This window comes from Chiloscyllium plagiosum, chromosome 4 (assembly GCF_004010195.1).
Source record: "Chiloscyllium plagiosum isolate BGI_BamShark_2017 chromosome 4, ASM401019v2, whole genome shotgun sequence".
In the NCBI taxonomy this organism is placed as follows: Eukaryota; Metazoa; Chordata; class Chondrichthyes; order Orectolobiformes; family Hemiscylliidae; genus Chiloscyllium; species Chiloscyllium plagiosum.
Genome location: NC_057713.1, coordinates 7,448,559 through 7,473,024, shown reverse-complemented (window position 1 = coordinate 7,473,024; position 24,466 = coordinate 7,448,559). Strand labels below are relative to the sequence as shown.

Here is a 24,466-nt window from a genome sequence, read left to right as displayed (position 1 = left end):
TTCGCTCTGTCACTCCCTTGTCAGATCCACACCCCTCAGCTTCCACGGGATCAATGTGGATATCCCAAGTTTCCTCATTTCCCCTCCCCCCACATTATCCCAGTCCCAAGTCTCCAACTCGGCGTTTCCCTCCTGACCTGTCCATCATCTTTCCCATCTATCTGCTCCACCCTCCTCCTAATTATCACCTTCTCACACACCTTCATCTACCTAGCGCATTCTCAGCTACCTCCCATTTATCTCTCAGCCCCCTGGCCCATAAGCTTCATTCCTAATGAAGGGCTTATGCCCCAAATGTCGATTTTCCTCCTTGGATTCTGCCTGACCTGCTGTGCTTTTCCAGCACCACACTCTCAAATGTGATCTTGTTGACTGGTGAGGCAGGCTCAAGTGACTAAATTCTGAGTTCTGAGGAAAGGGCACTCAACCTGAAATGTTAACTCTGACTTCTGTCCACAGATTCTGCCAGATCTGCTGAGCTTTTCTTGCAATTTCTATTTTTGTCTATGATTTTCAACATCTGCAAATCTTTTGGTTTTTATTCAAGGGGCTAAATGTCCTTCTGCTCCTAAGTCCTATAAGTCGTGTGTGAAAACTTTAAATTGGGGAAATTGATGTACAGTTTCTGTATTTAACAAGATTTTTTTTGACACACATGTAAAACCACATATATATTTGAGATGCCGCAATTTACAGGGAAACTGGAAGGGGAAATTAGGCCAGAAAGTGCTTTCTCAACTGGTTGGTTTTTGAGTCCTTATCTTTGAAGTGTGCCACTAGAGGGAGAAAATAGACAGTGGACTCAGACATTATCTGTACGTTGGAAATAGAAAGAAATCTGTAGATGAGGTACACTGTGCAATGCAATATACATGCATTAATAGCTCACCTAAAAGTACCATTGATATCACTTAATCAGCTCTCTGAAATGAAATTCAATCGAAACTACTGTTCATTGGATTTCTTCTGAATGTAATTAAATTCGTCCCTGCAGAATTTTGAGTAAAAGGTTAATGGAGGAATAAAGTGCTATGGGTTTGATCCCTTCCTAAACTGCTCAAATATTACTCTTGATAATTTAATGAAAATTTAGCAAGTCATTACAATGGAGCAGGTGAAGGAAAGAACTTCATCGTAGAGATAAAAAGGGAATAATTAAAGATCTTTGTTCTTTTACATTAAAGATGTGAGATTTCTATTTGCATTGTAAAGACAAAATAATGGTATATTTGATTTTATAATTTATTTCAAATAAAATAATTTTAGTGCAGACTATGGAGGGATATGGACCAAGAGCAGACAGAAGGGCTTAGTATAATTTGCCTTCATGTTCAGCACAACATCGTGGGCCAAAGGGTCATGGTTCTATGTTCTATATCACCCTTTATTAATAAGTCCATCATGGTATAATCACATTTTCGTCTTTTAAATTCTATTTTCCACCAGTACTTTATTTTTGTGTTTTATAGTTGAAGAACCTGAGCTTTGAAGAATTACAGATGCGCTTGAGTGCACTGGATCCAATGATGGAACGAGAAATTGAGGATCTGCGCCAAAGATACCAGGCTAAACGACAACCCATTTTGGATGCCATGGATGCCAAGAAACGAAGACAGCAGAACTTCTAGCTGAATTCAGACATCCACTTCTCATCCACTGAATATTCCCAACCTGTCGTGGGTAGCATGGCCTGTAATATATCTATGCTCTCAGTAATGCACCCTCTAACTTCGTTTTCTTGTGAGTGGGGGATTTTATGTCAGGTGGACAGAAATTAACTCCTTTTTTTTCCAGCCTCGTATACATCAAACTTTAAGGGGCCAACTTGTACTTGGTCTGAGCAGCAATTTTTGGGTTGTTATTAGGGCAGAATGAACATTGACCAGCAGACCAATCATAGAACCAAAAATACTTATATACTGCTAAAGGTGTATTGATTGTGATCCCACAGGTATTGAAGGAAACAGCTTTAATGTCAATTTACTGTATTGCCATTCTTCTTATCTGCACAGCTTAGAACGCTATGTTGATATTGTAAATCAGTCTGAAATTTCACAGTCTCAAATACAACAAAGATAGTAATATCACAATATTTATGACAAACACCAAATACCTGATGCATTGTATTGCTGATTAAATGGGGAGATAGTGGTTTGGTGCTGATTTCAATGGATTAGTAATCCAGAACCCCAGATCACTGCTCTGGGGACAAGAATTCAAATCCAACGATGGCAGGTGGAATTTGAATTTAATAAAATCTGAAGTAAAGAGCTGGCTTAATGGTGACCATGAAACTACTGTCAGTTGTTTAAAAACCCATCTGGTTCACTAATGTCCTTTTAAGGAAGGAAATCTGCCATCCTTCTTACCAAGGCTGGCCAACACGGGACTGCAGACCCAGAGAAATGTGGTAGACTCTTGACTGCTGTCTGGAAAATTCAGGAAAATAAATGCTGACCTTATGGATTAAAAAATTAACTGTTGGGGTATCAAGAAACCCTATTAAAAGTTTTTAAAGATTAAAACTTAACCTGAATAAGTAAGCTTGGTAATATTCTCTGGCTCCCCCAACAAATTTTTAAATGCACCATTAATTTGTTGAAGTGTGTCAATTTGTGTCAATCATAATTGTATAAAAACTGGATTTCTGCCAACTAACCTGCTTACCTCATGTCATACCTTTTTTGTTGCAAATAGTTCCACAATTTGCTTGAAGCTACTGCCATTTTATAATGTTTCAGAACACTACTGGAGTTCTGCTGCAGCCTGTTGCAGTCCATTTGATGTAGGTATACCCATAAGGTTATTAGGGAGTTCCTTCAGTCTCTGGATCAAAACCTGGAATTACCTCCCTCATAATGCGGTGAGTGCACTACACCAAATGGATTGCAGTGGTCCAAGAAGGTAGCATACCACCTACACAAGGGAATAAGGACTGGGCAATATGTGCTGATGCTATCAGCAAAGCCCACAACCCATGACTGAATGAAAAATGCTCTAAAGTGTACATAAGAACAAAACAGCATACTAATGTCTTTAAAGTTTCAGACCCTGGATGTATTGCACTTTTGAAATTGACTGCATAGGTCTACAGTAGAAAAATCACATTCCAAACCTATACAGATAGGTTGAACGGTCAAAACTGCCTGCCCATGTCAATGCAGCAGGTCATTATGCAGTGTGTCATCTCACTGCTGACAAGTCTTTGCTTAAAGTTGGCAGCGGTTTACCTCTTGTGACACAGTAGAGCCATTCCTTAGAGATAATGCTTCATATTATTGAATGTACCTGCACCTGTTTGTTAATATTAGACCAGAGAGACATGGATTGCTTCTTGCACTGTGATATGAATGTTTATTATTGTCTGCTGTCACTTCAAAGAGCATTTTAGTTCTGGTAATCTTGCTAGATCTCCTTTTCGTTTACTTTGATGTATAGGCCTGATGTGAGATATTTGCCTAGGTTTACTAATAAAAGTAGACTTTGATACACAAACACTTGAACACAAAACTAATACAGAGCAATTGGTAATATATTAATGGCTGCTACTGATTTACACAAGATGAAACATAATTCATTGCACGTCTTGACAGTGTTCAGAGATCAGATTCCCAGAACATGCACAAATGGTAAAGATTGTAGTTGATTTATTTCAGAAGTGAACACTAATTTCATTGGTGCACGTGAGTCCTTGAAGAAGTCAGTACATGCCAATTTTCTTGTTTTTATTAAATTTGATGCCTTATTTCTTTCTAGTCTCACTTTAGTGTGTGTATCGAGTTGAGCCATGTCATGGTAGCAGAAGGCTGTAAACAGATGTGCTGACTGGATTGACTTTGTCACCCTACAAATGGAACTTCCTGTGGTATAGATGCTCGACAGAAACGTAAGACATTTGTGCTGCATCAACAGATTTTTCTTACTGTACATTTAAGCAAATTTGGGACAGTAGCTTTCCTATTATTTATGCCTTAAAAGAGTTGTCATGACGTAAGCAAACAGGGTTCTATGAAGTTGCCTTTTAGCATAAACTTGGCATTTGATTGATGAGGATATTTTTCTCTGAGGGTCGTGAATTTGTCGAATTTGTTACTGCAGAGGGTTGTTGAGACTGGATCATTAAGTTTACTCAAGGTTGAGATAGGTAGGTTTTTAATCTGTAAGGGAATCAATGATTATGGGGAAAAGGTAGGCAGGTGGAGTTGAGGGTTGTCAGATCAATTGTGATCTCATTGAATGATGGAGCAGAGTCAATGGGCTGAATAGCCTACTTCTCCTACATGTTATTGTCTTCTGGACATTGAGTCCAAATCCCTATGCCATTTGGTAGTTTAGGTGATGGCCAAATAAACTCATTATAACTTTTATGAAAATTTAAAGATAATCTAAAGTTAACTTTCATTTATCCTTCAAAACTTGACAATTGCTTGTTCAGTGAACACAAACCATGAGTGGAACATTATCAACCTCATACATGACTAAACAACTGAGCTCCATAGGTGGACTCTGACACCTGTTATTCCACTTAGTAATGCTCAAATGATTTACCAAGGCACTGTTTGCCTTTATAATAGTGTGCATATATACCTGACATGTTAATTTTGTTAAAGGAGAAATTGATATGGCACTGGGTGCTTGAACTGGCCAAACGAGCTGACTTCAATTTTCCCTTTTAATAATAGAAAATAGCTATAGAAATTGGATAATCGATTTTTTTCTACTGTGTTATAATTAATACAATCTTTTAGTATAGATCTGTGAAAGATTTTCTCAATTATCTCTTGGCCTAGCAAATCAAGACTTAGATTTATTTAGCTGACGTAAGACCCAGCATTTGACTAACCTCTAAACTAATCCGATTACTGTAAACTCATAATTCTTGCTCTAATACAAAGATGTCTGCTGCAATGTTCTGGTTAAGTCCTATACAAGACCAAGGGATAGCACCTCATTTTCCAGTTAGACACTTTACTGTCTTCAGGATTCAACATTGACTTCTTAACATGGATGTGATCAGGGTCTAACACTTTGATGACAACCATCACCACCACTGAGGTAAAAACAATGACTGCAGATGCTGGAAACCAAATTCTGGATTAGTGGTGCTGGAAGAGCACAGCAGTTCAGGCAGCATCCAAGGAGCAGCGAAATCGACGTTTCGGGCAAAAGCCCTTCCTGATGAAGGACTTTTTCCCGAAACGTCAATTTCGCTGCTCCTTGGATGCTGCCTGAACTGCTGTGCTCTTCCAGCACCACTAATCCGGAATCCATTCACCACCACTGCCCCAACATGTCTTTTCTGTGTGAAATTGATCTCAGCAGAGCTGACCTATTTTCTGCCTAAAACATACCATATATCATCTTTACTGTCATTTGCCTTCTGCTCTGGGCTCCCAGCAGGATATTGATTGACTACATGAGTGTTTTAATGTGCATCATCCTGACAGATAGATGTGTTTTCTTCATAACTGAGCAGACAATACTGAATTAACTATACCAAAGATGGAGGCTTTTGTTCGTGTTCACAGGAAAGTCAGCCAAGTCTACATATGTCTTATTTATTATTCAGATTATAGTTTAAACTTTTAAAGCTCAAGAAACTTAAAGAAAGTTTTTTGATTGCAAGAATCACAATAAATTGCCAAATTGAAATAATTTCAGTGCCTCTTAAAGAGGTTTGATTGACTGATGTATTTTATTTAAAGTTGAGACACGCTGAAGTGTGGTGCTGCTCAGAATCTCCAAAATGATATGCACTAAAGAACTATAATTACTGAGATTGGGGAAACTCAATCCAACATGAGAATGCAATTTGCACACCGGTCAGTCGAATACGTACCCAACAGCGCAGGGTATTCAGAAAGATGTAATCACTCACTATAAAAAGCCAAATGTGAACATTAAGAAAGTTTTGTAATGAAGGTTCAATTCAGAAAAAAAAAGTTACTGTCTGAATTCTCATTTATAAACTGGCACCTTAGAACAATATTAACAACAAGCAATGACATTGCAGCACTTAATGTTAAATTGGCCGCAGCACCTGTTAATCATTAAGATCTGAAAGTTGAGTTGTATATAAACCTCTGAAGATCACATCTAAAATTGGAAGTGCTCCTTTTTTAGCATTAAATGTGATTGTGCTGCAGAATTATGTTCTACAGTTTATTTTTCAGAATGTGGTTTGTGCGACTTGTAATGAAAGATGCTTTCTCAGTAATTAACACCAACAATAAAGATTATGATGCTTTCAATTGTAACAGCTACCTTTATGGCTGTTATACTTAGGCATAACATTTTATTGATCAAGCAATACAGTGCTTTTCACATTGCTGATGGATTCATCACATTGATTTCATTTGTTTTTTTTTATTGTCATATGTATCAAGATACAGTGAAAAGTATTGTTGTGCATGCTATACAGGCAAGTCATACCTTACATAAATACTTCAGGATAATAGATCTCCTCTTTAAGGGAATACTAAATGGATGTTATCATCATCAACATCATTGGTAGTCCCTCACTGATGAGGATGACTGTCTTCCATTCTCAAAGTGAGTCCATTGGTGGCTATACAGACTCTGCTACACTTAGGCAGAAGGTGGTCATGGAAAGGGGTGGGTGGGGCGTAGATGTGATGGTGCACGGTTTTTGCCTGGCTTCCACTTTTTCCAGTAAGTCTTGAGGTGTTCATCACAAGATGGATAGATGAGAAAGGATTACATGGATATGTTGTTAGGGTGTGATGAAGTAAGCTATGATGAGCCTCGTGTGGAGCATAAACACTGATATGTAGCTGTTAGGCCACATAACCTATTTCTGTTCTGTAAAGTAATTGTGATGGTGCAGTGTTCTGCCGCAGCCAGAATAACTCCTGTCCACACGCTTGCACTGTCTTTTGAATTTCTGTTCTGTTCTCATCAGACTGAAATCAGCAAACAGTTCAAAACAAAGTGGCAATTTCCAGTACAATACTTGTGTCTGTAAACACCTCAGATGAATGCAGATGTTTAGAGTTCCCAAAAAAATGAGAAAGTATTACTGATCCCAGTATCTGCAGATTTAATGTGTTAATTCTTCCTGGTGTTGGTGCATTTCATTTATCCTCCTATCCATTCCTAAATTCACTGACAATAAACAATTATAATCTATTGTCATCTGTTAAAAACTACTGCTGCTGACTTGAATTTTAAATGTATGTATTAGTGATGTTGTCAATCTTTCTTTGAATCTAAATGTTGAATTATTTAAAAAGAAAATTGTTGGGCCTGGCTTCTCTTATTTTTAATTGAAATGTTATATGCAATATTTTGAATTTTAAATGTTCAATTTCTTAATATGGGGCACTAACTTATTTTATGATGTTTAATTCCAATATGTCACAATAAAACAAATGAGTACCAACAGCAGTTGAGTGTTTTTGAATGTTTATGCTATGATCCCTATACAGAGATTCAATTTTTAAAAAGATACTTAAATATCCAGTGAATGATTAGAAGGATCATCCAAGATTTCACATCTTTAACTTATACCATATCAAACAAACTGTAAACAACATTGACTATTTTTATGGGCAACTTAAAGTTTGGACTAGAGAACAGTCCTTTTTTTTAATTTTTGAAAAATTCCCTGACATTGTTATACTTTACTATGAGTCTCAAGTGGACTTCATAATGAGAATTCCTGGAGGATACTAGCCAAAGCTAAGTGAAACTTCCAGCCCCATTTAAGTCCAAAAAGACTAATTTTCTCAATGTGACCATGAACTCGCACCCACATTCTGCATGATGAACAACAAGTGACTGGCTGCCTCTATTTCCTTATCCTGTCTGTGATTCTTACCAGCTATTTCTGTCAGGTTCAGTCTTAGAAAACCCAACCGACTGATGTAGACTTTTTTCCCTCTTAAAGCTGATCTCTGTGGCATAGTGTTTCATGTCGATCTTGTTTCCAGGTGGAAGTACTACTTATCTACAATGAATGGGAGTTTTTTTTCACTATCAGATATGTACAGTGAGAACTATGTACATTCTTAGAAGTTTAGTATATTTAATATCCATATGATCCTGAGGTCTGAGCATGGTTGATACTGGTGGCGGGCGATGGAGTTGTAAGGAGACTTTGGGCATGGTGTAGTGTTTATAGGAGGTGAGGAATAGAGGCCTGTACTGTCTCAAAATCATCTTAAACAACTGGAACAAAGCTCCAGAGATCCAAGGCAGCCTTATAAATAGGAGAAAGTGAAGACTGCAGATGTTGGAGATCAGAGTTCAGAATGTGATGCTGGACAAGCACAGCAGGTCAGGCAGCATCCAAGGTGTAGGAGAATCGACGTTGGGATTCCTGATGAAGAGCTTATGCCTGAAATATCGGGTCTTATTAATAGTCAAAAAGTGTGGTGCTGGAAAAGAACAGCAGGCCAGGCAGCATCCAATGAGCAGGAGAGTCGAAGTTTCAGGCATAAGCCCTTCATCAGGAATGTGGAGAGGGGTGCCCAAGGAGGCTGAGAGATAAATGAGGCAGACGGCTGAGGGGGAAGGTGGCTTGGAAGGTGATAGGTAGATGAAGTTGGGTATGATGATAATAGGTCGGAGCAGATAGGTGGAAGGAAGATGGACAGGTAGGACATTTCAAGAGGGCAGTGCCGGGTTGGGTCTAGGATAAGGTGTGGGCAGGGGAAATTAGGAAACTGGTGAAATTGACATTGATGCTGTGTGGTTGGAGGATCCCAAGGCAGAAGATGAGGTGTTCTTCCTCCAGGCGTCAGGTGGCTAGGATTTGGCGGTGGAGGAGGCCCAGGACTTTGGGTATGACTATATTGAATGGCAAGGCAGCCACTTTGTCTCTTCTTGCTCCAGTTTCTTATGGCCTTATGGCCAAATGTTGTTTTATAAAGAGCGTGTTTAATGTGATGTAAAAAAAAGCTTGAAAAACAACAGAGAGACAAAACAATTCAAGAGAAAACTCAGCAGGTCTGGCAGCATCTGTGGAGAAAGAAACATTAATGCCTCAAGACCAATGATTCCTCTTTGGAACTGAGGGGAGAGGAGGAAATTTGATGGGATTTATGCTGTTGGAAAAGAGGGGAGGATCAGGTGAAATACAAGGAAAAGTATGGAATTTGGTTAGTAGGTGGAGCCAAATATCAACAATATTTGGGAACAGAAGTTAGAAAGAATTGTAAAGTTGATAAAACTATGTATTGGTTCAGAATAGGTGTTAACAACAGAATGAAGATCAGCTGTGGCTGGGCTTGGGGGGTGTGGAGGTCAGGAGGGGGTGTAATGGGGTTGGTGATATGTTCTCAGTTTAGGATAAAGGCTAACGTCTCAGGTGCACCATTGTAGAAAGCATAATCAGAATGAATGACGTGGAGACCACAAAACAGGAATAGAGTCCTTACAAGAAACAGGGTGTGAGGGGGTGACGTTAAGATAGCTGTGATGGTTGGTCAGCTTGGAATGAATATTCATGAGCAGCCAGTTCCCAACACTGGACCCAGAGAAAGTCGAGGATGTGAAGGCTCTAAGAGGCTCAGGTGAGGGTGAGAGGAGAGTGGAAATTGGAAACAAAATTGATTTATCCTGATCCAGTGAAATTTTGTCTCTTTTCAGACTCAAAACATTAATTCTGTTTCTCTTTCCACAGATGTTGCCAGATCTGGGAGGTGTCTCCAACACTTGGCTTTTGTTTCAGGTTTCCATTATCTGCAGTATTTTATTTTAATTAAAGATGTTAGATTTGTTTTCCCTTTGCTTTTGTGAATTGACTTTATAATTTAGCTCAAACTTACAGATGTTGTATTTCTGTTTTAGCTCCCTTCTGCAATATTTCTTTATTTTATCTTTATCTATGTTCTTATTCTTTTCAATATTTTGTACTTCCAGTAATAAGTCATTGGCAATTGTGACATACTGTCAACAATAATAAATATTCCTGATGAAGGGCTTACCCTCAAACATTGATTCTCCTCCTCCTTGGATGCTGCCTGGCCTGCTGTGCTTTTCCAGCACCATACTCTCAACAATAATAAATAACATGCTTGTAGTAGCTGCTGAGATTCTGGTGTCTGACACCATGTGACCACATGTAAAATATTTCCACCCAAATACACTGAGCGAGTAGCCAGTTCCCTAAAGTTACTATCTGCTGAAGTGCTTGGACTGATGTCTTGTAGTGGAGTTATCTATTACGCCAATGTGTGTTGTACTGTTACTCAAATTAATGCTACAAAATAGCTGTTATAAGGCGAAAGAAATGAATTTCACAGTGTTTAGAACATAGAACATAGAACAATACACCGCAGAACAGGCCCTTCGGCCCTCGATGTTGCGCCGACCTGTGAACTATTCTCAGCTCATCCCCCTACACTATCCCATCATCATCCATGTGCTTATCCAAGGATTGTTTAAATCTCCCTAATGTGGCTGAGTTAACTACATTGGCAGGTAGGGCATTCCATACCCTTACCACTCTGAGTAAAGAACCTGCCTCTGACATCTGTCTTAAATCTGTCACCCCATAATTTGTAGTTATGCCCCCTCATACAAGCTGACGTCATCATCCTAGGAAAAAGACTTCCACTGTCTACCCAATCTAATCCTCTTGATCATCTTGTATGTCTCTATCAAATCCCCTCTTAGGTCTGTTCTCATTGGAAAGAAGGAGGCTAAGTCTCTTAGCCTTTCCTCATCAGAACTTCCCTCCAGACCAGGCAACATCCTGGTAAATCTCCTCTGCACCTTTTTCTAATGCTTCCACATCCTTCCTGAAATATGGTGACCAGAACTGTACACAATATTCCAAGTGTGGCCGCACCAGCGTTTTGTATAGTTGCAGCATGATATTGCGGCTCCAGAACTCAATCCCACTATGAATGAAACCTAACACACCGTATGCCTTCTTAACAGCACTATCAACCTGGGTGGTAACTTTCAGGGATTTATGTACGTGGACTCCAAGATCCTTCTGCACATCCATACTACCAAGAATCTTTCCATTAACCCACTATTCTGCCTTCCTGTTATTCTTTCCAGAGTGCACCACCTCACATTTAGCTGCTTTGAACTCCATTTGCCACCTCTCAGCCCAATTCTGCAGTTTATCCAAGTCCCCCTGCAACCTGTAACATTCTTCCAAACTGTCCACTACTCCATCGACTTTAGTGTCATCTGCAAATTTACTAATCCATCCACCTATGCCTGCGTCTAAGCCATTTATGAAAATGACAAACAGCAGTGGTCCAAAACAGATCCTTGTGGCACACCAATAGTAACCGGACGCCAGGCTGAATATTTTCCATCAACCACCATCACCTGGTTATGAAAATCGCATCACCTCAGTCGCCTGATTAGTACAAGCCTGGCCGCGGTTTGACTGATGCTTGTCTATTCCCCAATGACAGCCTGGAAGGAGCCAGAAACCGCAAACTCTTTCAAAAGGTTATTGGAATTGATTTCATCCTGCACTGCTTTGCCATTTAATCACTGGTATTTTTGAAGGATGTCCTTGGGGGAGAAAATCCTCCATCCTTACCTGGTCTGGCCTACATGTGACTCCAGACCCACAGTTGACTTTGATACAGTAAGTGACAGAACCCTTAGAAGCGTGAACAGAGAGATCTCTGCATACAGGTCGATAGTTCCCTGAAAGTGGCAACACAAGTGCACATGGTGGTCGAAAAAGCATGTGGCATCCTGCCTTTATCAGATGGGTGCAGAGTATAAGAATTGACAAGTCATGTTGCAGCTGTTTAGAACTTTAGTTTGGCCATATTTGGAGTATTGAGTACATTTCTGGTCGCTGCACTACCAGAAGGATGTGGATTTGAAGAAGTCACAGGATTATCACGGTGTTGCCTGGGTTGGAGGGTATTAGCTATGAGGAGAGATTGAACAAACTCAGTTTGTTTTCACTTGAATATCAGAGGCTAAGAGGCAACCGGGTAGAGTTTTACAAAATTATGAGAGGCATGGATAGAATGGATAGTCAGAGTGTTTTTCCGAGGGTAAAGATGTCAATTACTAGACTGCAGAGTTTTAAGATAAAAGGGGGGAAAGTTTAAGGGAGATGCAAGACAAGTTTTTTTACACAGATGGTGGTAAGTGACTGGAATACTCTGCCAGAGGAAAAGATTGTAGCTGATACAATAGCAACGTATAAGAAGCATCTTGACTGATACATAAATAAGCAGGGAATAGAAGGATACTGAATGGAGGCTAAAGGCTTCTAATTTAGAAAAGCGACATATGTTGGTGCTGGCTTGGTGGGCCAAAGGGCTGGATCCTGTTCTTTGACTTTTAACATCCTGTGCATTTCTGGTTGCAAATGTGAGGTAAGGAAAGCAAAATTGGATTTACCCTTGTCGATGAAACACTGGTTGCTGTGGTGAGAATTAAATAAGGTTTTAGAAAAAGAGCTTAAAACAGAAGACACTTTCAAACTAAGACTGGAAGGCACATTTTAGCATCAATTTTTAACACATCAGCAGAAATGACTGGAGAGGAACCTTGAACACCCTAAGGCCTGCATCAGCCTTGAGAGCAGACTAGCTAGAGTGAGAAAGTCATAAAGTGAAAGACTTCTGTTTATCATAAAAGAATGCAAAGGAAACAATGTGTATAAGCCTGGGATTATAAAGATTTTTTTTTTTTGTATTTATCGGACATAGGTGGGATAGAGACAGGCAAAATATCAGTCAGAGTTTTGCTCAGCCTGTCTAAGGCAGACTCTCTCTCCAAGGTTGTTTAAATTAACATGAGGTTAACCTGAATTTCTGGGTCCTCCTGTAGTCTACGTGGAAGTTTGACCATAATAGTTGCCTTCCTTTCTAAATTAAAACCATCATATTTTACACCTCTGTGTAGCATTTTTTGGCCTGACATTATTTTTCCAAATTAAAGGTACTTTATAAATGTTGTTGTAGTTCATGATTATAGAATATGTGGTATTTTAAACTTGATAAGCTCCCAGGAGCAGATGGAATGCCTCTGAGGATAATGAGTAAAAGTAGAAATTTAGAGACATAGGCTGGAATCTTACAACCTCCCTATATCTGGGACAGGTGCCAGAGGATTAAAGAATTTCGAATATTACTGCCTTGTCTAAAAACAGGGTGCAAGGGTAAATCCCTACAGACCAGATCAGTTTAATTTCAGTGGTTGAAAACCTATCTTTTGGGGCAAGATTAAGAATCACTTGAATGAGGGTGGATTAATTTGGAAAGGGAGCACAGATTTATCAAAGGCAAGTTTGTGTCTAACTAACTTGCTGGTGTTTATTGAAGAAGGAATGGACAGGGTTGATGAGAGCAATGTGGTGGACGTGGTGTACATGGACTTCCAAATGCTTTGATAGAATACCATAATAGACTTATTAGTGAAGTTGAAGCCCATGGAACTAAAAAGGTAAGTAGGAGTATTGATCTGAATTTGAGAGAGTGACAGTAGACACCTATGAGTATGTACACAAATAGTTTGAAGGTGGCGTGGCAGGTTGAGACTGTGGATAAAATGACATATAGAATCCTGAGTTTATGATGTGCTTTACGAGAAACACTAGTTCAGCCTCAGATGGAGTATTGGATGTTACCAGAAGGTTCCATGTGTTGGAACACCTGGATGCAGGAACCAAATGCAATATTTCCAAGTTTACCGATGCTACAGCACTGGGCGTGACTTACTGTTGTGAGGATACAAAGAGGCTTCAGGGTAATTTAGACAATTTGAGTGTGTGGACAAATACATGACAGATGCAGTAAAACATGGCTAAATGTGCAGTTATACACTTTTTTGCTGTGAAAGGCAGAAGAGTATTATTAAAATGGCTGAAAATGTGTTACTGGAAAAGCGCAGCAGGTCAGGCAGCATCCAAGGAGCAGGAGAATCGACGTTTCGGGCATGAGCCCTTCTTCAGGAAATGTCGATTCTCCTCCTTGGATGCTGCCTGACCTGCTGTGCTTTTCCAGCAAGACATTTTCAGCTCTGATCTCCAGCATCTGCCATCCTCACTTTCTCCTATTATTAAACTGGTGATATATTGAGAGGTACGAAGGGAGCAGAGACCAGTAGGACAAAATGACCTGGACTTGTGTATTAAAAGTATTGTCAAGGTTCAAGAAGGCAGCTCATTGCCATTCTCTCCAGGGCAATTTGGGGTGGATAATAATTGCTAGCCCCACCAGTGATGGCAAATCTTTTTTTTTTCATTTGTGGGACTTGGATGTCGCACACTGGCCAGCATTGATAGCCCATCGCTATTTGCCCTTGAGAAGGTGGTGGTAAGCTACCTTCTTGAATTGCTGCAGTCTATGTGCAGTGGGTTGAACATAGAGAGGGAATTCCAAGATTTTGACCCAACAACTGTGAAGGAATAGTGGTATATTTCCAAGTCAGGGTGGAAGTACCTTGGAGGGGAACTTGCAGGTGGTAGTGTTCCCAAGTACCTGCTGCCCTTGTCCTTCTAGATGGAAGTAGTTGTGAGTTTGGAAGGTGCTGTCTAAGGATCTTGTAGATAGTACATACTGCTGCTACTGGGCACCTGGTGGTGGAAGGATTGAATGTTTGTGGATGTGGTGCCAATCAAGTCGGTTGCTTGGTCCTGGATGGTGCCAAACTTCGAGTGTTGTTGGAGCTGCACCAATCCAGGCAAGTGGGAAGTATTCCATCACACTCCTGACTTGTAGATGGTGAATAGACCTTGGGGAGTCAAGAGGTGAGTTACTCGCTGCAGTGTACCCAGTCTCTGACCTGCTGTTGTAGCTACTGCATTTATGTGGTGAGTCCAGTTGAGTTTCTGGTCAATGGTAATCCCAAGGATGTTGACAGTGGGGGATTCAGTGATGGTAATACCGTTGAATATTAAGGGGCGGTGGTTAAAGTGTCTCTTTGTGGGTGGCACGGTGGCACAGTGGATAGCACTGCTGCTTCACAGCGCCAGAGACCCGGGTTCAGTTCCCACCTCAGGCAACTGTCTGTGTGGAGTTTGCACATTCTCCCCATGTCTGAATGGGTTTCCTCCGGTTTCCTCCCACATTCCAAAAATGCGCAGGTTAGGTGAATTGGCCATGCTAAATTGCCCGTAGTGTTAGGTGAAGGGGTAAGTGTAGGGGAATGGGTCTGGGTGGGTTGCCCTTCGGAGGGTCAGTGTGGACGTGTTGGGCCGAAGGGCCTGTTTCCACACTGTAAGTAATCTAATCTAATCTTATTGGTGATGGTCATTGTCTGGCATTTGCGTTCTGCGAATGTTACTTGCCACTTGTCAGCCCAAGCCTGGATATTGTCCAGATCTTATTGAATCCTACAAGTGAATTTAAAAAAAGTTTGATTCTGTTTAAGTTTTAAAGGCAGTAGCAATCCGTATAGATTGGAGAGTAGCTGTAGTTCCTTAGGATTGTGTTATGAAGGTGGAGAAGTGTACTGTACCTTTAAGAGAATTAAAAGCCAGCAGAACTACCTGACAGCACCAAGTGTTCTGAACAAGATACAATTTAACCTTTTCGAGCAGCAGCTAGTGTAGCTGGTTGCCTGGAGACAGAAACAAATTCAAATTAGGCCAATCAGTTTAAACTATACCCCAAAACATACCAAACTGCAATCAAGTTTGAATTGAATATAGTGACAATATTAAAGGCCAATGACACAATTTGTTGCTTTGGGGTATAAGACCGGGAAAAATTGAACAGTTGGGAGAGAATGCCAAGCCACCAACACACATGGACTGCCCACAGAATCACTCTCTTAGAGGTACCTTTATCAATCAGTGAGCTGTGAAACATAATCCCTTAAAAGAAGAAAAGAAGATAGAGGAAGATACAAAGAAAAGATTCGATATCTGCCTGGTTTTGAAATTTGAGTTTTGGTAAATCTTAATCAAGGATTTTATCGGACTAATATTATAGACGGGAAGTAAAAGATAGGTTAGAGGATGGAGTTGTAAATAGTTATTAGTTAATTATTCTCATACTTTAAGAACTATTTTTACTTTAAATAGTTCTTGGCCCCTCGAATTTTCACAGGTTACTGCATGGGATAAATCGTTTCTATGTTGCTGGTTTAAATTAAGCGGGGGGGTCTGTGTCTTAACAGTTTGGGGGCTCGTCTGGGATTTGAACAAGTTTGGACAGCTTTGAATACATTTGGGGGTATGGAGCAACCCAGCAGATTTAAACACTTGCAGGTTAGTGTCCTAGATCTTTAAATAAAACATAAGTGAGACAAGTTATTTAATTTCAGTGACTTGTGGTTGATTAAATTAAAACTGAGAGAAATGGCTCTTAAAGAAGTTCTGGGATTTGAAAATGATTCTCAAAATTGCCAAGAACACTTAGAAGGAAAGAAAAAGGCCATACTTTTAGAATTAGCAAAGAAGTTAGATTTGGGTTTAACCGAGGACAAAAGTAAAGCTGAAGTTATAAGGGAATTACTCAAGCATTTAAGTGTGTCAGAGACACAGACAAGTGCAGTAGAGGTAGAAAAACTTAAATTACAATTGAGAAAAATTGAGTTAGAAGTTAAACAAAGAGAGGGAGAGAGAAAGAGATAGAAACAGAGAAGAGAGAGAGGAAAAAGATAGAGAAAGAAGGTTCTTTGCTGAGCAAAGAGAGAGAGAGAGAGAGAGAAGAAAGGGAGAGACAGAGAAAAAATTTGAACTTGAGAAGTTGTGACTTAGTCAGCAAAGTCAAGTTAACAGGATGGAAATTAAAAAAGAAGGTAGTGAGATATACAACTATGTTAAAATTTTGCCACATTTTGATAGAAAGATGTTGGAAAGATTTGAAAAATAGGCTGGGCAAATGGAGTTGTCCGAGGAATTATGGGTAATGCTAGTTCGGACTAAACTGGTAGGCAGAGCTAGTGAGGTATTTGCTGCACTGTCAGATGAGGGTGTCAAGAGATTATGAAGAGGTTAAACAGGGTATTTTATGTGTCTTATGTATTGGTATCAAAAGCATATCGGCAGTGGTTCAGAAACCCCAAGAAGGAATCCGGTCAGATTTCTGTTGAGTTTGAAAGAATTAAACATAGTCATTTTGATAGATGGGTGTGTGCTTGGAAAATAGATAGGACCTTTGAGGCTCTACAATAGATTACTCTGCGGGAGGAGTTTACAAATTCACTTCCAGAGTTGCTAAGAATTCACGTGGAGGAACAGAAAGTTCAGCAAGTGAGAAGGGCAGCAGAATTAGCAAATGAATACATGTTAGTGCATAAGATAAGCTTCTGGCCAGAATTTCATCCTGTGAGGGATAGAGGTTGGGAGAATGGGAGATCCTACACTACAAAACCAAGGGTAAAGAACACTGGTAAGAGATTGCCACAGGATAAAAAAGAAGCCCAAGAAGGTAGACAGGAAGTGGAAGGCCTCAGGTGTTTTCACTGTAATGGAGTGGGACACAGGAAATTACAGTGCCGGTGGTTTCAGAAGGGCACTGGGAAAAGATTTTCACTGCCAGAAGGTGGGACACGTAAAGACACAGTGCTGGTCATGAAAGAAAGGCACTGGGGAAAAGATGTGGTAAAAGAGGCTAAGCCAGTGGCATTAGTGCAGGTAGTAAAGGAGACCCCAAGAAGAGGCAAGGAGCTGCAGGAAGGTGCACAGCCGAGGAAGGGGCTGGAGTTAGTACCTGATGTCTGTAAAGAATTTGCATCTGTGGGTAAAGTTTACTCAGAAAGAACAAGGGGAGAAGGACAAGAAGTTATAATTTTGAGAGATAGTCATAGAGATGTACAGCATGGAAACGGACCCTTCGGTCCAACCCGTCCATGCCGACCAGATATCCCAACCCAATCTAGTCCCACCTGCCAGAACCTGGCCCATATCCCTCCAAACCCTTCCTATTCATATACCCATCCAAATGCCTCTTAAATGTTGCAATTGTACCAGCCTCCACCACTTCATCTGGCAGCTCATTCCAAATACGTACCACCCTCTGTGTGAAAAAGTTCCCCTATAGGTCTCTTTTATATCTTTCCCCTCTCACCCTAAACCTATGTCCTCTAGTTCTGGACTCCCCGACCCCGGGGAAAATACTTTGCCTATTTACCCTATCCATGCCCCTCATAATTTTGTAAACCTCTACAAGGTCACCCCTCAGCCTCCGACGCTCTGGGAAAACAGCCCCAGCCTGTTCAGCCTTTCCCCATAGCTCAAATCCACCAACCCTGGCAACATCCTTGTAAATCTTTTCTGAACATTTTCAAGTTTCACAACATCTTTCTGATAGGAAGGGGACCAGAATTGCACGCAATATTCCAACAGTCGCCTAACCAATGTCCTGTACAGCAGCAACATGACCTCCAAACTCCTGTACTCAATACTGTGACCAATAAAAGAAAGCATACCAAACGCCTTCTTTACTATCCTATCTACCTGCGACTCCACTTTCAAGGAGCTATGAACCCGCACTCCAAGGTCTCTTTGTTTAGCCACACTCCCTAGGACCTTACCATTAAGTGTATAAGTCCTGCTAAGATTTGCTTTCCCAAAATGCAGCACCTCACATTTATTTGAATTAAACTCCAACTGCCACTTCTTAGCTCATTGGCCCATCTGATAAAGATCCTGTTGTAATCTGAGGTAACCCTCTTCACTGCCCACTACACCTCCAATTTTGGTGTCATCTGCAACTTACTAACTGTACCTCTTATGCTCGCATCCAAATCATTTATGTAAATGACAAAAAGTAGAGGACCCAGCACCAATCCTTGCGGCACTCCAATGGTCACAGGCCTCCAGTCTGAAAAACAATGCTCCACCACCACCCTCTGTCTTCTACCTTTGAGCCAGTTCAGTATCCAAATGGCTAGTTCTCCCTGTATTCCATGAGATCTAACCTTGCTAATCAGTCTCCCATGGGGAACCTTGTTGAACGTCTTCCTGAAGTCCATTTAGATCACATCTACCGCTCTGCCCTCATAACCAGTCACTAATAGTAAGGAATGAGCAAATATGTACTCTTTTTGCTCTGTCACCCGAGAGTGTGGTAATTTGTTGGATTGATGACAGAAGTTTAGTGTTCCTCTATGTAAGATCAGGTTGGAGTGCCAACTCAAGACTGGGGAGGTAACAGTGGAAGTGATTGACAAAGTGTTACTCCCAGGAATTCAGTTAGTTTTTTTTTAAGATTCCCTACAGTGTGGAAACAGGCCCAACAAGTCCACACCGATCCTTTGAAGAGTAACCCGCCCAGACCCATTTCCCTCTGACTAATGCACCTAACACGATGGACAATTTAGCATGGCCAATTCACCTGACCTGCACATCTTTGGAATGTGGGAGGAAACCCATGCAAACATGGGGAGAATGTGCAGACTCCACACAGACAGTTGCCCAAAGCTGGCATCGAACCTGGGACCCTGGTGCTGTAAGGTAGCGGTGCTAACCACTGAGACATCGTGCCACCCAATAAATTGAGCTTTAGTGGGCCTGACGTGATTTTTGGGGATGATTTGGCAGGATCCAAGGTGGGAGTGACACTCCTTTTTGTGGAGAAGCCCAAAGAAGACCAAGAAACCGAGGAGTTAAAACGGAAATCTCCTGGTTTTTTTCCCAGACTGTGTGGTAACCAGGTCCTACTATCATAAGTCACAGCACAAAGTGAAAAGTAAAGAGAAAGATGAAGGAGTTGAGGTTCAGATAGTTGATGTAATGGTGCAAGAAAAACTTGAATAGGCAGAGGGTCAGACAGAAGTGTTTACTCCGGAAAGGCTAAGAGACTTGCAACAGAAAGACAAGATGATGAAAGATACATTTGTGGATGCATGTTCTGAAAAGGAAGCAGAGAATATTCCAGAGGGTAATTCTCTGAAATATAATCCTAAATGGAGACCACGGCAGATCAGTGCAGAGGAGAAATGGGCCGAAGTGCACCAGACTATGTTGCCGGTAGCATACAGACAGGAGGTGTTATGGGTAGCACGTGAACTACCTGTTGGAGGTCACCTAGGGGTACGAAAGACTCAGGCTGAGGTACAAAAACATTTTTGGCCTGGAATGCACAAGTATATGGTTAATTTTTGCCATATGTGTCATACATACCAAATGGTAGGTAAGCCTCAGGTGGTAATAAAACCAGCACCTTTGTTGCCAATTCCCATATTTGAAGAACCTTTCACACGGACTATAATTGATTATGTCGGTCCTCTCCCAAGAATTAAAAGTGGGAACCAGTACTTGTAACCATAATGGAATGTGTCTACCAGATTTCTGGAGGCAATCCCATGATGGAGTATGAAGGAAAAAAAGAGTAGTAGAAGCGTTATTAGCTTTTTTCATGCAGTATGGGCCATCCAGAAAGATTCAATCAAACCAAGGGACAAATTATACTAATAGGCTATTTAAGGAGGTTATGGATAGCTTGGGAATACAGCACTTTAAATCCAGTGCATATCATCCTGAATCCCAAGGAGCTTTAGAAAGGTAGCATCAGACCTTGAAGACCATGTTGAGAGCATACTGTCAGGATTACACGAATGATTGACTTTAAAGGTATCCCATTCGTATTGTTTGCCATTGGAGATGTCCCAAACTAATCTGCTCAGTTCACACCCTTTTAGTTATTGTTCGGGCTTGAAGTGAGAGGTTCTTTGAAAATAATTAAAGAAAATTGACAGGACCAAAGTCATAGATCTCACACTTAGATTATGTATAGGAGATGAGCGAGAAACTACATCAAATAGGTGAGTTCGCTGAACAGCACCTAAAGAGGGCACAGTTTAGAATGAAGCAGGTGGCAGATAAAAGCTCTGAGACTCGGATGTTTTCCCGAGGGGAAAACGTGTTAGTACTGTTACCAGTGATAGGAGATCCTTTCAAAGCCAGGATTAGTGGTCCCTATCAAGTTGACAAAAAGATGCCAGATCAAAAAAAAGGTATTGGGTATGTCATGTGAACATGTTGAAACCATATTATACTAGAGAGAAAGAACTGGAAAATAAGTGTTAGTTACTGCCCCGCAGAGTGTGGAATCAAATCCAGATGTTGTGAAGTTTGATGTGCCTCAAAATAAATTTAAACATGAAGAAGTCCTTGATGAGTGGGATAGCTTTGTAAACTCTCTGTCTCAGGAGCATAGAACGCAGTTGAAAGATTTGTTACTGCAGTGTAGGGACATATGTAAGAATCAGATGGGGAGGACTGATGCTATGAAGTAGACGTAGGGAATACTGCTCTGATAAAACAAAGCCCTTATTGGCTTAATCCTTTCAAAGCCAAACAGGTCCAGAAGGAGGTAGAGGCCATGCCCGACGAGGACATCATCGAACCAAGCCAGAGCAAGTGGAGTTCACTGATCATCTTAATTCCCAAACCGAATGGGACTCGGTGATTCTGCATGGATTATCGGAAGGTCAACGATGTTACAAAACCAGACTCATACCCAATTCCTAGATTGGAGGACTGTATTGAGAAAGTCGGACAAGCCAGTTACGTCACCAAGTTGGACCTAATGCACGGTTACTGGCAGGTACTTTTACCAGAGATTGCAAAAGAAATGCCTGTATTTGTAACCCCAAGTGGGCTATATCAGTTTAAAGTGATGCCCTTTGGAATGAAGAATGCAGCCATCACATTCCAAAGACTCATGAACAGATTTGTGGCTGAGTGAACAATTTGTGCATTTTATTTGGATGATGTAGTGATCTTTAGCAAGCCCTGGAAAGATCACATGGTATAGTTGGCAGAGCTCTTTGAACAACTATGAGAAGCAAAACGAGTGATAAAATTAAACAAAACTGAATTTGCGAAAACAGAGGCGACGTTCTTGGGACATAACATCTGTCATGGAAGTTTGATGCCACGGAATGCAAAAACAAAGGCCATCGATGAATTTCCACAACCGACCTTGAAGAAAGTGCCGCTTCGATTCTAAGGTCTCAGCGGATTCTATTGGACATTTGTTTTAAATTTCAGTATAGTGGCACTGTTAACCAATTTGCTGAAGAAGAGCACAAAGATTCGGTGGACAGTACAATGCCAGGAGGCCATTTGAACTCAATATTAACCACCAAACCAGTTTAACTACATCAAATGTTTCAAAACCTTTTAAAGTTGCATTGATGCTAGTGACATTGGGGTTAGAGCTATACTCCTACAGGAAGATGAGGATAGGATTGAACTGCCAGTTGGTTACTTTTCAAAGATCAACATCCAGCAAAGAAAATACTCCACAATCAAGAAAGCACTATTGAATTTGATACTGGTCTTACAACATTTTAATGTGTATGTCATGAACAATGTGTCGGAGATGGTTGTGTACATGGATCACAGTCTACTTGTATTCTGGATGTAGGTTTGCTCACTGAGCTGGAAGGTTCATTTCCAGACGTTTTGTCACCCTACTAGGTAACATCTTCAGTGGGCCTTAGGCAAAGCACTGTATTTCCTGTTATTTTTCTCAGGGATGGTAGATAGGAGCAGGAAATGACATCACAGGAAATGACATCACCAACCCAAAAAACCCAAACATATAAATAGAAAGCAGGAATCATGTGCAGTGCTTTGCCTGAGGCCCACTGAAGACGTTACCTAGTAGGGTGACAAAACGTCTGGAAATGAACCTTGCAGCTCAGCGAGCAAACCTACATCCAGAACCTCAACCTGAGCTACAAATCTTCTCAAAACTTGCTATCCACTTACATTTTTCAAATGCTTTAAAGGCAAGAATGAGACTATTTCATTGGAGCCTTATGTTACAGACTTTTAATTTTAAAATCGTGTATGTTGCGGGTTGTAAGAGTATAATCGCAGATGCATTATAATGGATTTAACTTAAAATGTTTAGATGAGATTTGTATTTATTTATATACAGGTATATATGAAGACGTTAAGGTGAACGTATATTAAAGTTATCAGTATGTTAAGGTTTGTAAATCCATGCTGACTCTGACCAATCCTATTGCTGCTTTACAAGAGCCCTCTGCTATCAAAACGTCTTCAGTCTACTCTAGTATTTTTCCAACTACTAATACCAGGCTAACCCAATCTATACTTCTCTGCTTTCCCTCTACTTCATTTTTAAAATAGTGGTGTTACATTAGCCATCATCCAATTGTTACGTCACGGGTTTAAACCCCACTGCTTAATTTAAACCAGCTTAATTTAAAAAAAGAAGCCATCTTTTCATTATGGTGGTTCATTTTCTCTTAAGGGGGGAGGTGTTATGAAGGTGTAGAAATGTACTGTACCCTTAAGAAAGTTAAAAGCTCGCAGAACTACCTGACAGCATCAAGTGTTCTGAACAATGTAACCTTTTGGTCCAGCAGCTAGTGTAGCTGGTTGCCTGGACAGAAACAAATTTAAATTTGGCCAATCAGTTTAAATTATACCCCAAAACACACCAAACTCCAATCACGTTTGAATTTAGTATACTGGCAATGTTAAAAGCTGATGACACAATCTGATGCTTTTGGGCATAAGACCAGGAAAAATTGAACAGTTTAGAGAGAACTGCCAAGCCACCAACAAATGCAGACTGCTCGCAGAATTCCTGAAGAAGGGCTAATGCCCGAAACGTCGATTCTCCTGTTCCCTAGATGCTGCCTGACCTGCTACGCTTTTCCAGCAACACATTTCCATCTCTGCCCGCAGAATAGCTCTCTTAAAGGACCCTTTATCAATCAGTGACCTAAGAAGAAGAAAAGAAGACAGAGGAAGATACAAAGAGAAGATTCGACAACTGGCTGGTTTTGAAATTTGAATTTTGGTAAATCTTAATCGGGGGTTTTATCGGATTAGTATTATAGAAGGAAAGGTTAGAGGAAGGAGTTGTAAATAGTTGTTAGTTAATTACTCTCTGTTATGCTTTAAGAAATAAAGTGGTTAATGTTTACTTTAAATAGTTCTTGGCCTCTCAAAGTTTCACAGATTACCGCATGGGATAAATCTTTTCTGTGTTGCTGGTTTAAATTAAGGAGTGGGGTTTAAACCTGTGACGTAACAATTGGATGATGGCTAATGTAACCCCACTATTTAAAAAATGAAGCAGAGGGAAAGCAGAGAAGTATAGATTGGGTTAGCCTGGTATTGGTAGTTGGGAAAATACTAGAGTAGACTGAAGACGTTTTGATAGCAGAGGGCTCTTGTAAAGCAGCAATAGGATTGGTCAGAGTCAGCGTGGATTTACAAACAGGAAATCATACTTAGCAAATCAACTGAAATCTTACAAGGATGCAATCAGTCGAGTTAATAAGGGAGAACCAGCGGATGTCTTAGACTCTCAGAAGGTTTTCGATAAGGTCCCACACAAGAGTTTCCATTTACATTTAAAGTGCATGGGTTTGGGGTAATGGACTGACAGAGGTAGAGAACTCATTGACATACAAGAAAGAAACAGTAGGAAAAAACATGCCATTTTCTATGTAACAGTCAGTGACTAGTGGGTACCACAGGGATCAGTGTCCAGACCCCAGTTATTCACAATATACATTAGTGATTTAAATATGGGAACAAAATGTAATATCTCCAGGTTTG

The 24,466-nt window shown here is 40.5% G+C and overlaps 1 protein-coding gene across 4 annotated transcripts in view; it reads left to right on the top strand.

Annotated features, from left to right (window-relative positions):
• Positions 1 to 10,295, top strand: part of stk3 (serine/threonine kinase 3 (STE20 homolog, yeast)) — a 457,998-nt gene extending 447,703 nt beyond the window's left edge. For 2 of the 4 annotated variants that reach the window (XM_043687663.1, XM_043687660.1), the window contains one exon: positions 1,470 to 5,123. In XM_043687663.1, coding sequence (XP_043543598.1) covers positions 1,470 to 1,628 — 159 coding nt within the window. In that variant the 3' untranslated portion in view covers positions 1,629 to 5,123. Of the gene's footprint in view, positions 1 to 1,469; positions 5,124 to 9,646 lie in introns of those variants that run through there. The other 2 variants (XR_006311343.1, XR_006311344.1) reach the window with 2 other exon arrangements.
• The last annotated feature ends 14,171 nt before the right edge of the window (positions 10,296 to 24,466 follow it).